The sequence below is a fragment of the Candoia aspera genome, chromosome 5 (genome assembly GCF_035149785.1).
Source record: "Candoia aspera isolate rCanAsp1 chromosome 5, rCanAsp1.hap2, whole genome shotgun sequence".
Taxonomy (NCBI): domain Eukaryota; kingdom Metazoa; phylum Chordata; class Lepidosauria; order Squamata; family Boidae; genus Candoia; species Candoia aspera.
Window position 1 is genome coordinate 57,363,721 of NC_086157.1, and position 19,608 is coordinate 57,383,328.

The 19,608-nt window shown below is 38.4% G+C and overlaps 1 protein-coding gene across 1 annotated transcript in view; it reads left to right on the forward strand.

The window, feature by feature from the left end:
• The window catches only part of DNMT3L (DNA methyltransferase 3 like), a 48,526-nt gene that overhangs the window by 14,388 nt on the left and 14,530 nt on the right, over positions 1–19,608 (forward strand). The window contains exons 4-9 of the mRNA XM_063304693.1: positions 6,176–6,288; positions 7,780–7,951; positions 9,514–9,604; positions 11,176–11,264; positions 12,127–12,202; positions 14,034–14,173. Coding sequence (XP_063160763.1) covers positions 6,176–6,288; positions 7,780–7,951; positions 9,514–9,604; positions 11,176–11,264; positions 12,127–12,202; positions 14,034–14,173 — 681 coding nt within the window. The remainder of the gene's footprint in view (positions 1–6,175; positions 6,289–7,779; positions 7,952–9,513; positions 9,605–11,175; positions 11,265–12,126; positions 12,203–14,033; positions 14,174–19,608) is intronic.

Below are 19,608 nucleotides of genomic sequence, written 5' to 3' on the forward strand. Positions count from 1 at the left end.
CACTTCCACACATTGCTTGTTTAAAAATAGTTCCATATCTCTTCTGGCTAACCTCTGGAATTTTGCATTTAATTTGGCATATCTCCCCCTATCACTGTTGCCTTTTGCTTTCCTTCTTTCTTGGGCCACTTCTAGTGTCTCAGCAGACAGCCATTTTGCCTTCTTGGTTTTCTCTTTCTTTGGGATGTATTTTGTTGCCGCCTCCTGAACAATGCTGCCAACTTCTGTCCAGAGTTCTTCCGGGACCCTATCTACTAAGTCCAGTCCCTTAAATCGATTCTTCACCTCCACTGCATATTCCTTAGGAATATTAGTGAGCTCATATCTAGCTGATCTGTGGGTCTTCCCTAATCTCTTTAGTCTGATCCTAAATTGTGCAATAAGAAGTTTGTGATCTGAACTACAGTCAGCTCCAGGTCTTGTTTTTACCGACTGTATAGATGTCCGCCACCTTTGGCTGCAAAGGATGTAATCAATCTGATTTCGGTGTTGTCCATCTGGTGAAGTCCATGTATAAAGCCGTCTCTTAGGTTGTTGGAAGAGGGTGTTTGTTATGCAGAGTGAATTGTCTTGGCAAAACTCTATCAGCCTATGTCCTGCTTCATTTGTTCTCCCAGGCCATGCTTGCCTGTAATTCCAGGTGTCATTTGACTACCCACCTTAGCATTCCAGTCTCCTGTGATGAAAATAACATCTCTTTTTGGCATATTGTCCAGCAGGTGCTGCAGATCCTCATAGAACTGATCTACTTCAGCTTCTTCAGCATCTGTGGTTGGGGCATATACTGTATTTGGATCACTGTGATGTTAAATGGCTTACCCTGAATTCGAACTGAGATCATTCTATTGTTTTTTGGATTGTATCCAGGCACTGCTTTAGCCACTTTACTATTAATTATGAAGGCTACTCCATTTCTTCTGTGGTCCTCTTGTCCACAGTAGTAGATCTGGTGGTCATCTGATCTGAAGTGGCCCATTCCAGTCCATTTCAGTTCACTGACGCCCAGAATGTCTATCTTTAATCTTGACATCTCACCAATAACCACATCCAATTTGCCCTGGCTCATAGATCTTACATTCCAGGTTCCAATGGTGTGTTGATCCTTAGAACATCAGATTCGCCGTTTACCACCAGCACCATTGGCCGCTAGCCGTCCTTCCAGGTTTGAGCTAGCTGCATCATCACATCTGGGGCTAGTTGAACTTATCCTCTGTTCCTCCCCAGTAGCCTTTTGACCATCTTCCGACCTGGGAGTCTCATCTTCTGATGGTATACCAACATATCTCTGGTTGTACTGATCCATTTAGTTTTCATGGCAGGAATACTGGGGTGGGTTGCCGTTACCTTCCCCAGGGATCGCATTTAGTCTGACCTCTCTGTCATGACCTTCCCGTCTTGGGTGGCCCTTCACGGTTTAGCTCATGGCGTCATTGAAGTGTTCAATCTCCAGCACCACAACAAGGTAACAATCCTTTGCTGGAGATATATTATTATTATTATTAGGGGAGGGAGCAACTGTATTTAGTGATTTTTATAATGTGCCAATGGAATTATTTATAGAAATAATGTGATTTTGGTTTAATATAAAGTAAGGGATTAATTATGGAAAATTGTTGTATATTCTTGTTGTTAAAAGTCAGAAGTCACTTCTTTTTGTAAACTTGAAAATTTTCTCTTGTGTTTCTACACTTTTTTAGCTTTTTCTTTTTTCTTTGCATTTTTTTTGTTTTTCTGTAGCTTTTATCTTTGCTTGAAACTTAATAAAATTCTTATTTAAAAAAGTTTCAAGACAAAGATAAAAGCCACAAAAAACCACAAAACTACAAAAAAGAAAAAAGAACTAAAAAGATGTGAAAACACAAGAGAATTTTTTTTTTCAACAATACGGAAAGATGTGACTTCCAACTTTTAACAGCAAGGATATACAAAAAAAATTCCATAATCAATCTCTTACTCTATATTAAACCAAAACATTATTTCTATAAATCATTCTACTTTAGCACATTATAAAAACCACTAAGTACAGTTATTCCCTCCCCTTATATTAAAATAAAGAAAAAAATTCATATAAATCACCTAAATGACTCCCTCCCCACAAAAGATAACACTTATTTAGTTATTCCCTTCCTACTACTATTCTATACATTTCTGTCCACTATAATAAAAATCCTTCAGCAAAGGATCGTTACCTTGTCATGGTGCTGGAGCTTGAGCACCTCAGTGATGCCATGAGCTAAACCGTGAAGGGCCACCCAAGACGGGAAGGTCATGACAGAGAGGTCAGACTAAATGTGATCCCTGGGGAAGGTAATGGCAACCCACCCCAGTATTCTTGCCGTGAAAACTAAATGGATCAGTACAACCAGAGATATGTCGGTATACCATTGGAAGATGAGACCCCCAGGTCAGAAGATGGTCAAAATGCTACTGGGGAGGAACAGAGGATGAGCTCAACTAGCCCCAGACGTGATGACACAGCTAGCTCAAAGCCGAAAGGACGGCTAGCGGCCGACGGTGCTGGTGGTGAATGGCGAATCCGTTGTTCTAAGGATCAACACACCATTGGAACCTGGAATGTAAGATCTATGAGCCAGGGCAAATTGGATGTGGTTATTGGTGAGATGTCAAGATTAAAGATAGACATTTTGGGTGTCAGTGAACTGAAATGGACTGGAATGGGCCACTTCACATCAAATGACCACCAGATCTACTACTGTGGACAAGAGGACCACAGAAGAAATGGAGTAGCCTTCATAATTAATAGTAAAGTGGCTAAAGCAGTGCTTGGATACAACCCAAAAAACGACAGAATAATCTCAATTCGAATTCAGGGCAAGCCATATAACATCACAGTGATCCAAATATACGCCCCAACCACAAATGCTGAAGAAGCTGAAGTAGAGCAGTTCTATGAGGATCTGCAGCACCTACTGGACAACACGCCTAAAAGAGATGTTATTTTCATCACGGGAGACTGGAATGCTAAGGTGGGCAGTCAAATGACACCTCAAATTACAGGTAAGTATGGCCTGGGAGAACAAAATGAAGCAGGACATAGGCTGATAGAATTTTGCCAAGACAATTCACTCTGCATAACAAACACTCTCTTCAAACAACCTAAGAGACGGCTTTATACATGGACTTCACCAGATGGACAACACCGAAATCAGATTGATTACATCCTTTGCAGCCAAAGGTGGCGGACATCTGTACAGTCAGTAAAAACAATGCCTGGAGCTGACTGTAGTTCAGATCACAAACTTCTTCTTGCACAATTTAGGATCAGACTAAAGAGATTAGGGAAGACCCACAGATCAGCTAGATATGAGCTCACTAATATTCCTAAGGAATATGCAGTGGAGGTGAAGAATCGATTTAAGGGACTGGACTTAGTAGATAGGGTCCCGGAAGAACTCTGGACAGAAGTTGGCAGCATTGTTCAGGAGGCGGCAACAAAATACATCCCAAAGAAAGAGAAAACCAAGAAGGCAAAATGGCTGTCTGCTGAGACACTAGAAGTAGCCCAAGAAAGAAGGAAAGCAAAAGGCAACAGTGATAGGGGGAGATATGCCAAATTAAATGCAAAATTCCAGAGGTTAGCCAGAAGAGATAAGGAATTATTTTTAAACAAGCAATGCGCGGAAGTGGAAGAAGACAATAGAATAGTAAGGACAAGAGACCTCTTCCAGAAAATTAGAAACATTGGAGGTAAATTCCAGGCAAAAATGGGTATGATCAAAAACAAAGATGGCAAGGACCTAACAGAAGAAGAAGAGATCAAGAAAAGGTGGTAAGAATATACAGAAGACCTGTATAGGAAGGATAACAATATCGGGGATAGCTTTGACGGTGTAGTCGGTGAGCTAGAGCCAGACATCCTGAAGAGTGAGGTTGAGTGGGCCTTAAGAAGCATTGCTAATAACAAGGCAACAGGAGACGACGGCATCCCAGCTGAACTGTTCAAAATCTTGCGAGATGATGCTGTCAAGGTAATGCATGCTATATGCCAGCAAATTTGGAAAACACAAGAATGGCCATCAGATTGGAAAAAATCAACTTATATCCCCATACCAAAAAAGGGGAACACTAAAGAATGTTCAAACTATCGAACAGTGGCACTCATTTCACATGCCAGTAAGGTAATGCTCAAGATCCTTCAAGGTAGACTTCAGCAGTTCATGGAGCGAGAATTGCCAGATGTACAAGCTGGGTTTAGAAAAGGCAGAGGAACTAGAGACCAAATTGCCAATATCTGCTGGATAATGGAAAAAGCCAGGGAGTTTCAGAAAAACATCTATTTCTGTTTTATTGACTATTCTAAAGCCTTTGACTGTGTGGACCATAACAAATTGTGGCAAGTTCTTAGTGGTATGGGGATACCAAGTCATCTTGTATGCCTCCTGAAGAATCTGTATAACGACCAAGTAGCAACAGTAAGAACAGACCACGGAACAACGGACTGGTTTAAGATTGGGAAAGGAGTACAGCAGGGCTGTATACTCTCACCCTACCTATTCAACTTGTATGCAGAACACATCATGCGACAAGCTGGGCTTGAGGAATCCAAGGCTGGAGTTAAAATCTCTGGAAGAAACATTAACAATCTCAGATATGCAGATGATACCACTTTGATGGCTGAAAGTGAAGAGGAACTGAGGAGCCTTATGATGAAGGTGAAAGAAGAAAGTGCAAAAGCTGGCTTGCAGCTAAACCTCAAAAAAACCAAGATTATGGCAACCAGCTTGATTGATAACTGGCAAATAGAGGGAGAAAATGTAGAAGCAGTGAAAGACTTTGTATTCCTAGGTGCAAAGATTACTGCAGATGCTGACTGCAGTCAGGAAATCAGAAGACGCTTAATCCTTGGAAGAAGAGCAATGACAAATCTCGATAAAATAGTTAAGAGCAGAGACATCACACTGACAACAAAGGCCCGCATAGTTAAAGCAATGGTGTTCCCTGTAGTAACATATGGCTGCGAGAGCTGGACCATAAGGAAGGCTGAGCGAAGGAAGATCGATGCTCTTGAACTGTGGTGTTGGAGGAAAATGCTGAGAGTGGCTTGGACTGCAAGAAGATCAAACCAGTCCATCCTCCAGGAAATAAAGCCAGACTGCTCACTTGAGGGAATGATATTAAAGGCAAAACTGAAATACTTTGGCCACATAATGAGAAGACAGGACACCCTGGAGAAGATGCTGATGCTAGGGAGAGTGGAAGGCAAAAGGAAGAGGGGCCGACCAAGGGCAAGATGGATGGATGATATTCTAGAGGTGACGGACTCATCCCTGGGGGTGCTGGGGGTGTTGACGACCGACAGGAAGCTCTGGCGTGGGCTGGTCCATGAAATCACAAAGAGTCGGAAGCGACTAAACGAATAAACAACAAAACAACATAATAAAAATCAAACTAAAAGAACATAAATTGTCTGACATTATACTTAATAGTACAACAGTTTTAATAATCTTAATCTTAATAAACCCAAAAAAGAAAATTCGAAACAGTAACCTTAAATCAAATCCTTAAAACCATCCAAATAAACATTTTTATACCCTAATAATCTTAATCAAAATCCTTAAAAACAAATAACATCAGTCAAACCCTAAAAATGATCCAGGTAAACATTCTTTAACCCTTATCCCACTTCAAAATAAACCAGAGCATTTACATATCCCCACAATTTGCACAGAGCTTTTCTCTCGAAAAAAATCGAACAGCCCAACTGCCCCCCTCAAAAATTCCAACTTCTCTTCAGAAAACCTCCCATACATAATGACCCCTTCTTTTTCATGATATTTCACCAGAAAGTCAATTTCACTTATTGCTTGCAGATCTGTCTCTCTCTTAAATTTCTCCAACTCCACTATCCAGCCCGAAAAAAATTCCATGTTTTCAGTTCCACCCACTAAGCCTGTAGGCATAGCTGCTCAGTCTGCCATTTCCCCACTGGAAGTCCTCCAACAACCCCAATATTATTCTTAAGTAAACTATATCCAAGCTTCACTTCTTATCTGTAAAGCAAGACTAGTAATTTTAACCTATTTTAAAGTGCTACTTTATGAATGGCTGAAGTGTGTTCCATGTGTGAACTATCAGTAAACAGTATCATGAATTAAGTTCATACAGTATATAGTAAATAGTATTATAAATTAAGTTTTCTGTCCTTTATTTTAAGGAAAGGTTTTTGGAGAGATTCTTCCTATGTGATGATGATGGGTACCAAGCTGACTGTACCATCTGCTGCTGTGGCAAATCTCTAATAATGTGTGATGATGCAGCATGTCACAGGTTAGCAATATCCAAATTCTACAAATGAAAGTTTGAAATGCTACCAAGTGTGAAGCTGAAGAAGAAGTCTTTGTATTGCAATAAGACTTTTTTTTTAAAGGATAAAACATTCCTTTACTCTACTTGGTCTCATGGTGCATATGGTATCTTCTTATATATTAAAAATCAAAAACTGTAGTTGCCATTAGGATTACAATAACTCAGCAACTATTTAAAAATATGGTCCCTTCTTTCTTAGAAATTCTCATATCGGTGTAATTGCAACATTAATACCAGAACTGACTTTCTGCACTCAACCTGTTGACAATGTAGGTGGTACAGTCCTTTTTAGCAGATATACACATACCATGCGTCTCCCAAACCCTTCTCCTCTGTCTTCTGTGATGACTAAATGGAAAGTTGGACATGATAGTAGTAGTAATAGTTTGTAACAGATAGTTAATATTCCAACTTAATTGCTGTCCTATCCATTTAGCCAAATTAACTACACAAGACCTCCAGTTCCTTCTGATTTCTGTTCCTTTTCCATTCATATCATAACGTTCATCTGTTTGACTAGTTCTGCTTCTTTGCCTTTAACAGCAAAGTGACATAAATTAGAAAGTGGTGCTCTTCCTGTTAGGGAGGGAACCACTGTGGAAAGAACCATTTACTGATCTTGGCAGTTAGTGGCTCTAATTCAGATAAAAACTATATAAGCTTCCAGTTATTCCCTTTTTTAATAAGAACTTTATTAGTTTTCAAAGTATAGCTAAAACACAAAATAGAAAATATAGAAAAGCTAGAAAATAGAACTAAAGGCAAAAGAAAAAAACTATAAAAGTGCAAATAGACAGGAAGCAGAAACTGCAAATGACTTCTGACTTTCTCCAATACGGATATAGATAAATTTACAAAGAGAATCTCTTATTAATCTCTAATTAAACCATAGTAACATTATTTCTATCAAAGCAAACCATTTAATCACTAAAATCCAAAATCAAAACTTAATTTTTTTCCAACACAAGCAAGTAATCTAAAAGTGGTTGCCAAGTAGAGATAAATCCAGAAACAGTATTTCTCTTATTAACGCTGCTAACTTAGCCATTTGAGCCAAGTCCATTAACTTAATAATCCAGTCTTCAAGCTTACAGTTATTCGTGAGCGATGGGCTTAGGAACTCCAGTCAGCACAGTCAGTGACAAAGTGACAGTATGCTGGGACTTATAGTTTGTGTGCTTCATCCCTTACCTGAGCCATATTAAGGCCTATACCACATTTACATAAAAGTTTCATAGTAAACTTTAAGAGTCTTTTCTATGTTCTTGAATAGTTAAACATACCTCAAAGGTATTTTCATAGCATTTCTTGGGGCAAATAAACTATGTTCTATAAAGGCCAGATATATTTAACAGAATGCCGTGTGATTCAGCTGTTCATCAGGGAACAAAGACAGAAAAATAGTAATTTGTGCCTTTTATTTTAAAAATAAAATTGTTTAAATTTATTTAGATGCTTTTGTGAAGAATGTGTGGATACCCTTGTTTATCCTGGGTGTGCAGAAGAAATAAAAGAAACAAGTCCCTGGATATGCTTCATGTGTGCACCCCAGGGTGTAAATGGATTGCTAAAGAGGAGAACAAAATGGCGTGCAGACCTGAAACACTTCTACGATCAAGAATCTGTAAGGAAAAGCTCAGTTGACTTACAAATGTTCAAGTATTGCTTGGCTTTAAAGTAACTGGGTAAATTTTCTACAGGATATTGCACAGAATAATCAGCTAAATGAACTGATTTCTGACAGGGATGCTATTCAGACAGAAGGCACAACCACTATGTTGCCAGCAGATAATATAAATGTACACAGCTGAACAAATTAAAACATGCTTCATTTTAAGCAAGTGGCAGCATACTCACAGAATCATCATAGGGTTGGAAGGGACCTTGGAGGTCTTCTAGTCCAACTCCCTGCCCAAGGCAGGAATTCTCATACCATCTCGGACAAATGGTTGTCCAATCTTTTCTTGAAAACCTCCAGCGATGGAGCACCCACAACTCTGGGAAACAAGCTGTTCCACTGCTTAATAGTTCTCACTGTCATGAAATTCCTCCTTATTACCAGGAATCAGACTCAGAAAAAAAAAGAAAAAGAAAAAAGAAAAAGAAAGAAATTAAAGAGAAAGCTAAAAGTGCAAGAAAAGGGGAAAAAGTAAAAGAAAAATAGAAAAGAAAGAAAAAAGATACAAAGAAGTAGCTTCCAATCTTCTTTACAGCAGTTATAAGTACAATTAAAAATTTACCTCTTACTCTATGGTTACAGCTTAACTCTCTTCTTTCTAAAGCCTATCCTGTCTAATCATCAAAACCATAAATCATAAGGTCGTTTTTTTCTGTTTTACACAAAAAGTCCATAAGGAGTTTCCAGCCAGCAATAAACATACATATTGCCTTTTCTCTGATCAAAGAAGTCAATTTAGCCATCTCAGCAAGTTCTATCGTCTTCACCAACCATTCCTCCATCGTGGGCAGTGCTGAATCTTTCCATCTTTGTGCATACAATAATCTTGCTGCAGTTATCATGTACAAAAACAAAAGTTCCATGACTTTTTCCCAACTGTTGATCCATCAATCCCAAAAGAAAAACCTCTGGTCTCAATTGTATATTAATCTTTAAAAACTTCTGAATCAGTGTATTTGAATCCAGAATTTTCTAGCCTATTTACACGTCCACATTTCCAGCATAAATTTGAAGTGCCTTGATACATTCTAGACAGGTTCTCTGGTGACATACACCAACGGTACACCATTTTGTAAAATTCTCTTTGAGATTATAACATGGTGTAAATTTCATTCCTTTCAACCACATATTTTCAGTCACAGCTACATTCAGATGTGGCCTGGAGAATATACTAAGACCCACTTTAGAAAGGTTCTGTTAATTTAAAGGCACCTGCAACTTTCCAAAAAGGCAGATACAAAGTTTTTAATAAACTAGCATAAAATATGTATGATCAAAATAAAAACATGTGTATTAATTATCAAAATGATCTAACAGACTGCTTAAATTGTGTTACTGAACCTGAAGCAGCCTTCTAGTACATATTTAATATATATAATAATTGAAATAACATTATTTCTAAAAAATAATAAAATTGTGTGGGTTTGTAATTGTTATTGGATTAATTGGGTGTATTGAACAGATATACCCCCTTGGCTAACAAATATTTGCTTTACTGATTGTGTTAGAACAGCCCTAATATTTGGATATATCAGCCATTGTCTCCATGGGAGAGAAAATCAATCCATGTGCTTTCACTTTTTGACAATATTACAGAAGGTAAGTAAACATGTAATATAGACATGCATATTTTTCTATCCACATACAGTAGTCTAAAATTCACAGTACTTAGCTGACTTGGCTCATTGGGTGCCAAAAGCTTTGCAAAAGCATTTATGAGTCCTTTTCTCTGCTGATCACCCACTGCAGTCTGGATTTCATGGGCGAGTGACTAGAAAATAGGAGTAGTGATAAGCAGTCCTTCAGGTCTTTGGGCAAGGATTGAATAGGATACCTTTGGACTTTTCCAAATCTGTTTCTTTATAAACCAGTAGGATAATTTACATAGTAAGCTGACTATATCAGCCTAAATGTTTCTTGGCTTATATTTCATTTGCAAGAAGTATATATGGTTGAAGTCCCCCATACACACACATACACACAAATTGCATATTGCCTTCTGAAAGTTACTTTTAAATTTACATTTGCTTCATTTCATTTCATATCATTTCAATTCAATTCAATTCAAGTTCAGTGAAAAATAAATGGGATACTCATTAAAGCCATTGGTTTCTGTAAGAAATATTTAAGTAAGTGTTTAACTCCTGGTGGAATCAATCTCATTTATTATGAAGAATATCAACTACCTACAAGTGGTATCAGCCTTCATTTTGGAGTAAAATGAATTCAATAAATAAATCAGTTAAACAAAAACTCACCATGTAAATATTGCATGGTTAACAGATCTGAGAATAATTCACAGCCACAGACATACCAATAAATGGGAACAATGTTTAATTTAATCCACTAAAAGCTCTGCTGTTTATGTGGCCTGTAATCTTCTACCCTTTCACTCAGGAGGAAACTACACAGAATCCATTCCTGAGTAGAAATGCGTCGAATTGTGCTGTTAGAGACTGAATTGATTCCACATTACCAAATTAGCCCAGAAGTTATATCTGTCATTCCTTTGCTTTTCATAGAATACCAAGAAACATGATATTGCCATTTCATTGCATTTCAGTGTTTTCTTTGATACTTTCTAGTTGTTGTTGTTTTTAGACTTATCTCAGACTTCCTTATCTCTTCACTTACAACACACTTGCATCAGACACCTTCTGATTTCTTGGGGCAAATAAACTATGTTCTATAAAGGCCAGATATATTTAACAGAATGCCGTGTGATTCAGCTGTTCATCAGGGAACAAAGACAGAAAAATAGTAATTTGTGCCTTTTACAAAACACAATAAACAGAGAAATAGATTGTACAGTTACAGTACATGTATCCTTCAATATTCCTTCTCTTTCCAATTCTGTGCTGATTTTGATTGTTGTTGTTATTTATTGCTTGATGTGTTTCAACAGAATTAGTCTCCTTTTTTAAAGCTGGAAAATTCTCCTTTCTCCTCTCATTCACAAGAGCCAGATTTTTCTGCCTTTCTGAACAGCTGCTGCAGAGGAAAAGTGTGTCTTGGTTCAGTGCCCCATAGAGTCACCTTCCTCATTCCACTTTCAGATTGTTTAACAGAGTTTTAAGTGACCTTCACTGGCACCTTCTTATGTATCCAAGACAAACTGAGGTCATGTATCATACTTAATGTATTTTGCATTTTTCATTTCTCCTCTCCAGAACTGAAAAGCTTGGGGTTTCTGGGGGAAAGGAGAGGCAATGGATATCTAAAGTACGTGGATGATGTCACAGATGTGATAAGAATTCATGTAAGTACAAGATGCTTTGTAAAACTTTTATTTTTCAAGATAGCAGTCAGTATGCTGGCTCTTTTGAGTTGTGAAGAGAGGAAGGTGTTTGTGTTGATTTATTACCCTGTGTGGATTGTTCTGATAATTGTTTTGAAGATTAATTTTGTGTATTAGAGTTGATAAGAAGCCAAGTTGAAAGAAGGTAGAATGGGGAATAAAATGTTTGGGAGAAAATAGTGGCAAGAGAAAGAAGAGTTAAAGTAAAGATAGAAACGAAAGCTGAACTTGAAGCTACCACAGTGGGATGGAGGGCTAGCATATGGCTTGAGCCTGACTGAGATCTGTGTAGAGTCTGCTGGAGTAACTGGTGCCCAGTAGAAGAACTGTACAAGTGTGGAGAACTTGAGAAAAATTGGATTTTTAGCATAATCTTCTGAGTGAGAGGCAGGGGTTTAGGTAAGGAGTTAGATGCGCCTCCCACAATGAAAAAGTGGGTAGAGGGATTCTATCCTCATCCAGGAGCCTAGTGAGAAGATTTTTGAGAAGGCTAAGAGCTGGTTGTTTTTAAGGGGTGTGCTATATGGGGGGTTGGAGCATTGGAACATTTTGGATTATTTAATTAATATTCATAATAATAATTAATTTAGCAACAGATTTGAATGAATTTGAAATAAACTATTGTCAGTGGGCATAGTCTTACCCAGAGTAATATATAGAGCCCCATAAATTTAAATTGGGGAGCTGTAGATTAAGGCAAATTACTGTTTTTTTCATTAATATATTAATTTGTGGATCAGTATTATTAATTATCAGTATGCTAATTAATGAACCAACTAAGTTTCTGGAGCTGATTTATTTTATTTTATCTATTTATTTCTAGATAGAAGAATGGGGCCCATTTGATTTTATTTTTGGCTCAACTCCTCCAGTGGGAAAATTTTACAAACATCCATCTGGTAAGCAACTTAATCATATTTAAAATGAAAGCTATTAATATAAGTATCTTGGATTCTGGTTTGTTGAAAATCATTTGTCCTTTTGATTGCATTTTTGTCCCCTGTTCTGTAATTGTGGTGGATTTCTGCATTGCCACTGGTTCTCAGGAAGGAGGGAGCTGTCATGAGTACTGATGGCAAGCAGGAGGGGGCCTCTATCCGGGGGGAAAACGCATGCGTAGTACTGAGGAATTAAACAGCCATTCAAAGAGACACAGATCAGACCCGCCTTAACTTTTGGGGTTTATCTGTCTGGGTTTTTCCCACGCTTCTTCAGTTTGTTAGGATTTTCTGTCTTATATGGCAGCAATAAACACTAGAGACCTATTCCTCGTCTCAGCGTGGTTCCTGGCTGTTAGGACAGGAGCACATTCCAAGGAGTGGAAGGAGATAAGCAGAAGCATAGTTCAGAGGGCATTTGTGGAAAAATTGAGAGATTCAGAATAGCCCCACCCTAGAGCTTTCCCAGGTTATTTCCCCTTAGGTTAGGTAGAGTTGCTTTAGTCTGGAAAGATTCTATCTATATGGCATTAGCAAATAAAGAACTGAAGTTTGGCTGGACTGATTCTTAGGCTGGGTCTGACAGTGATTTAAAACTATAGATTTACTTCAGAATTTGTTTGATGATTCCATCGATGTCAGGTACTCCTACTTCCACGTTAAGTATTTATAGATTGTGGCCATGCTGCACATTCCTAAGCATATTTACTCTTATACAGTGTCTGTATAATGAATTGACTACCTCCAATTAATTCTCAAGCATCTGGCAATCATTTCAAGTGGCTGTATAAGACACAGTACATTTCACAGAGTTATATGGATTGCTGTCCACCATTGTAAAATTCATAACTGCTCTGTAAAAATCTAATTTCTAGTCTGTCCTCATTCTGTATCTCATAGAGGCAATACTTCTGTTTTTACTAGAGCCAAGTGAGTGAAACAAAGGGGTACCATTGTGTCTATCCCACTTTCTGAGACTTCCAGCATACTGCACTAAATGGCTTTCTGCTAAGTGAATCCCGCCCCGTCCATTTAATATTGACTAGGGAATTGCAGCTGTGAAAACCTAATAGTTGTGGTCATTTATTTACCCTTTTAATATAGTGGTTATACAAATATTTACTTGGGAACTAGTCTATTTAATTTGCATGAAATTAACATTGTAGCATGTCTCCTTATAATTTTACATTTCGTTTTCCATTCATCCTCTCAGCAATCCAAAAAGGTAATAGCTAAAGTGGGAAATATTCTAGTTTTAGTTCCAATACCCTTTTACTGTAAAGCAGCATTTTTCAAACTTAGCAACTTTAAGACGTGTGGACTTCAGCTCCCAGAATTCCCCAACCAGCATACTGGCTGGGGAATTCTGGGAGTTGAAGTCCACACATCTTAAAGTTCCCAGATTTGAAAAACATTGCTGTAAGAAGTTATTTTAGCCATTGGAAGTTGTGCCAGTGGCCAAAGAGCTGGATGCTATAACTTCTTGCTACTTCCAATTATACTGTTTGGTATAATTTCCATCATTCATAACCACCAAAATTGGGAGAGGTTGCTAGATCACCAATCAACATACATAAAACTTAATGTTATATGGCTATTGCTTGTGAATTATCGATATAAGACAATAACTTCCTAACTGAATGTCATACTGAAAAGGTCCAAAATTCTGGACAAGTGAGAAAGATCATGTGGTATTTGTCACTTAAAAAAAAACCACTGTAATTTCTTTTTAGAAACTATTTTCAGAGGCTACTTACAACAGACTGTTTTCTCTTCTTTTCTCCTTCTAAAGCCTGGTATTTTTACCAATTTTTTCGTATACTTCAGTATGGAAGTCCTGAAGAAAAAAGTAAAAAGCCATTTTTCTGGCTATTTGTAGACAATATTGTCTTGGATAAAGCAGAGAGAGATGCTGCTTCTCGCTTTTTTCAGGTTAGTTGGAAACCAAATTGCTATCAGGAAGTGAATGAACTGAGTCTGCATTATTTATTTAAATGCCTAACATCCATGTAGATTTTTATTGGAACAATTTAGAGTTAATACAAAAGATTATACTGGCTCTGCATGCATCCCTACCATATCCCCGCCATGATTTCAATTCATCCTGTTGGCATCCACAATGAAACACAGATGCACAAACACATGATTACGGTAAGCTTGCATTCAAACTGTTTAAGTTTAAAATGGTCCTGGAAAGCAGCTCTGCATTCTGTTGTGTGGGGACCTGCAGACCTCATGCAGCTTTCCAGATGATCCACAGAGTCTCCTCCCATGATAATACCGCCACAGGCTGAGAGCAAAATGGTGGCTATTGGAAGGCCTACTTTAAGTAATTCACCCCACCCAACCCCCCTAAAAGGGGATGAAATTTCAGGCCCGTCTTCTGAAATGACATTGCTTCAATGACATGCCCCTTTGACCTTCTGAGGCCCATATTATTCCTCTTCCTCCTCCTCCTCAAAACTGAATTAGACAAAAATGCCTATTGCCTAAATCTGTATCATGTGGAATGGGCATTGTTTGGGAGATGCTGTTCTAATGGTTGAGGTATAAATACGTTTATTTTACAGAGGGAAGCAGTTCTCCGATATAAGCAAGATGATGGCAATGTCCAGAACGCAGTACATGTGTGGAGCAACATTCCATCCATTTACAGGTGAATAATTTGCTTCTCAGAAACAAGTTTAACTTACAGTAGCATATTCTTTTAAAGCCAGACTAATGTAGAGTGTTGTAAATAATTTAGGAAACCCTCAGGCTTTTTAACAGCTCTTTGCTTTTTTTTTTTTTTACTGTAAAAATAAGTGTTATTACTTGTTTGCTATAGCAGATTTTCAGAATTAGATACAGCTGAGCTTCCTGGGTTTGTGCATGCCTAAAGTGTAATGTGAGCTCCCGTTGCTAGTCCCAGCTCCTGCACACCAAGCAGTTCGAAAACATGCAAATGTGAGTAGATTAATTGGTACCGCTTCGGCGGGAAGGTAACGGCGTTCCGTGAGTCATGCTGGCCACATGACCCGGAAGTGTCTATGACAACGCCGGCTCTAAGGCTTAGAAACGGAGATGAGCACCGCCCCCTAGAGTCGGACACGACTGGACTTTACGTCAAGGGAAACCTTTACCTTTTTTAAAGTGTAATGTTACTAAACACCATTCATTACAGAGCAATCCCATATTTCCTGTCAGCAGAACAGTGTGCTGTAATCTGCTTGGTCCTCTCCAGATATTTTGCTGGACTACTGTGCCTCTCATTCCCAGGAACTATAGCTATTAGTCAACACACCAGGGGGACCTAGGTCATAACGTATTTCATATGAACTCTCACACAAAACTTTATCATTTGAAGGTAAGGTCACATTCCATTTTAAATCAGTGTCTACAACACCCACCGGTGGGTGGATAGGGTTGGCAACCACAGTTAAGTAGTTTGTCAGTGCCATCAAGGATGATTCCAGGAGTGCTTTAGCTGACTATACACGGCAGCTATTGGTAATTCTGATAGTCTACAGTTATTCTCCAAATATGTATCATATGAAAGCATTATCAAGAAAAGGATGGACCACTATAGAGTTTAATTCTCTTAGTTAAACATAGTTTGCCTCTCTGCCTGTCCATATCAGTATACTACAGTATAATTTCTCTAAAGGAATTAAGAGGTATAAAATGAAACTATACTTTAGGGTACGGTATTGTCTATAATAATTAAAATTTGAAAACTTGCATCAACTGGCCATTTTTGTTTTGAGGAAATGTGGCCATGGGCTTCTTGGTTTTTTATGAAAGGATCTGTCATGAGTACTGATGGTGAGCAGGAGGGGGCCTCTATCCAGGGGGGGAAATGCACGCGTAGTACTGAGGAGTTAAGCAGCCATTCAAAGAGACACAGATCAGACCCACCTTAACTTTTGGGTTTATCTGGCTGGGTTTTTCCCACGCTTCTTCAGTTTGTTAGGATTTTCTGTCTTATGTAGCAGTAATAAACACTAGAGACCTACTCCTCATCTCAGCGTGATTCCTGACTGTTAGGACAGGATCCTCTGATAGCCAAGGGCAATGTTTGCTCCAGGATTTTTTTTTTAATTTGATCCCTACAGTAGAAACAGTATGTATAAGGGTATACTTTATTCAAGAACCTTCCCTTTTGTGACTGGGTAAAAGAGAAAGAGAGGGACGCAGTGGCACTGTGGGTTAAGCCGCTGAGCTGCTGAGCTTGCCGATTGGAAGGTCGGCAGTTCGAATCCGCGTGACGGGGTGAGCTCCCATTGCTAGTCCCAGCTCCTGCCAACCTAGCAGTTCGAAAACATGCAAATGTGAGTAGATTAATAGGTACCACTTTGGCAGGCAGGTAATGGCATTCCATTTAGTTATGCTGGCCACATGACCATGGAAGTGTCTATAGACACACGCCGGCTCTTCGGCTTTGAAATGGAGATGAGCACCACCCCCTAGAGTCAGACATGACTGGACTTAATGTCAAGGGAAACCTTTACCTTTACCTAAAAGAGAAAGAATACAAAGCAGAATTTCATCTTTTATGTTGGAATGCCACCTTTTTCCAACCAGAGTAGTTCTGTACTTTTAACACCTGCAAAACCGAGGAGGAACATGGAGGAAGGAAAAAGACCCCTGCCTGCCATATTGGTGTCCAGGCACATAATTTTGTCATAAATTTGGCATCAGCACCTTTAAATGTAGAACTGCATACTGTATGGCACAATGAGGCCTTGTAAAATCAACCAAGGTAAAATGGCCCAGAATAATCCTTTATGTTTGACTGGAATACAAATGTAAGCGAAATGCTGATTAACAGCCCACTGAAAAAATGTAGATTTTTTGTTTGGTTGGTTTTTTTTACATAAACATTTTATAATTCCTTTCTAGCAAATACTCTGCTTCAGAACTGAACATGGATTTGTCTCTCTTGGCAAAGAACATTTGCAGATCTAGAATTTTCTCTCAACGTCCAGCAACGCTGATTAGGGAGTTTTTTGTTCCTTTGAAAGAATATTTTAGGGCCTTTTCATAATTCATAATCTTCTCACTGAAAGCCAGACTAAAGGAAGCCACTGCAATACTGTCTTTAAAGAGTATCTTGCTGTGCAGATGAAATTATGTTCAGTTGGAAGATAATTGTTAGTACTTGTTGAACATAATTTCATCTCCAGTTTCATTCACATCAAGCTGCTAATCAAGCTCTTCTTCCCCTAATCTGTTGGTAATATGATTTAAAAACATTTAGTTTTTTTAATTTCAGTTTAAATAGCTTTTCATCCAGCATAAATACAAACTATGTATTCCTTTTATGGGCAAGTTACAAGATATAATTTTATGTTGAATATATTTAAGGCAGTAAATGCAGGTTTAAATTTTAAAATATAAAAGAGAAAGAGAAAGAGAATGCCCTCATAAATATAAAGAAATACCATAATTCTTGACTCCAAATGTCTCATAAGGAGAATAAAAAGGAAAATGACCAGTGATAAGACAATGAAAAGATACTACTTGCATTTATACATATTGTACTTTGATGGTTTTCTAAAGAGGAACTTCTTACAATAAAATATTTTGTGGTCATAAAATAGAAATAATTTAATTCTTTATGTTCTTTCCAGTAGAAGATAACTACCTATAAAGTTTGTGAGATCTTATCAAATTATTACAATGGTTCATATACTTTATGTCCAAACTCTTGTGACTGAGGACTTACCCTTCTGTCCTCCTAACTGCAGCGTGAATATACCCAGTAACTTTTTATATAACATTTTTTCATGGCACCTCTTCCAACTCATCCCCAGCCCACACCTTAAATTTGTCTTTAGTTATGCTAATTTAAGAGGAATTCTTCTCCTGACAGAAATTTTGCTGTGACATGTTCTAAGGCACTTCATCAACAATATGGTTCGTGATGGGATCAGGGTCTGGGATCTGCCCAGTTAGTGTGCTCTTTAGGGCAATGTGGGCATGCCCCCTCCCCACTAGTTGCTGGGCACTACACATCATGACTATTTTGGCCTGGGCTGCAGGAGAAACTAAACAGATGGTTTCTGCAGAGGCATCTGCCTATACATAATTGCTAATTTGTGCTTTCCATAGACTTTATGAGGTCTTATACAGGCTCCTTATAAACATGGGTTTAGTACTCTTTTGAAAGAGTGCTAGACCTGCATTAAAAAACATAGAAAACGCTAATCCTTTGCTGCACAAGTTAGATTTAAACCGGGAAAGATAACAAGATCCTGTGTTGCTGGCTCTATCACCCATAAGTACATTATAGGTTTTCCATTGCTTCTGCCACAAGAGGTTTCAAACAACCAGTTTCTACCAGGAGAAAGGGGTGCATTTTGCCTACACCACATTCTACATGTAGATGATGTTGGCTACCACCACTCAGTACCTGTATTGCCATTCTTCACAGCACTGGTTGACGAAAGAGTTCATTTATTACCAATCATTCCTTCCAGCTTTACCCAGCATACTTCCTCCATACTGATTAGCTCAACCAACAATTCACAGACAGAGAGAAATGTAGGATAAAGTGTGAGGGAACAGGAGAGAGTATCCTAAGACCTGCAAGTTAGGCTATTTCTGAAGATGGGGATTGTGCTTTTTAAAGGAGTGCTAAACCATGTGCAAAAATAGTCTGATTGACAGGTCTCCTGCAACCTGTCAGCTATCCTTTTCACATAGGTTATTATTTCAAAAGAGCACTAGATCTGCATTCAGAAATATCAATATCAGATATCACTGGTATCAAGCAACCAGTTAGCTGGGCAACTTGACAGATGGCTAAATAATACAAGGTCACTCTGATCTTGAAAAATTGTGCTCATATTCTGGTACATTCATTTTCTTCATTTGCTATCATACTTTCCACTCAAGATATGTGGCACTCAAGATATGTGGCACTCCACAGGCAGCTGCAGAAACACAGCAACCCCTTCTTTCTGGATCAGTTTCAAAACTGTTTGTTGTTGTTTATTCATTCAGTCACTTCCGACTCTTTGTGACTTTATGGATCAGCCCACTCCAGAGCTTCCTGTCGGTTGTCGCCACCCCCAGCTCCCCAATGCCAAATCCATCACCTCTACAATATCATCCATCCATCTTGTCCTTGGTCAGCCCCTCTTCCTTTTGCCTTCCACTCTCCAGCATCTTCTCCAGGGTATCCTGTCTTCTCATTATGTGACCAAAGTACTTCAGTTTTGCCTTTAATACCTCAAGTGAGCAGTGTGGCTTTATTTCAAAACTGTATTTGGTTTTAATTTAAAACTATAGTATCGGACATCACTTTCGTGATTCCACACTCATATCCATTTATACATAGTCAACATATTAGATCTGGAACATTCAGCATGCTGAGTTCACTG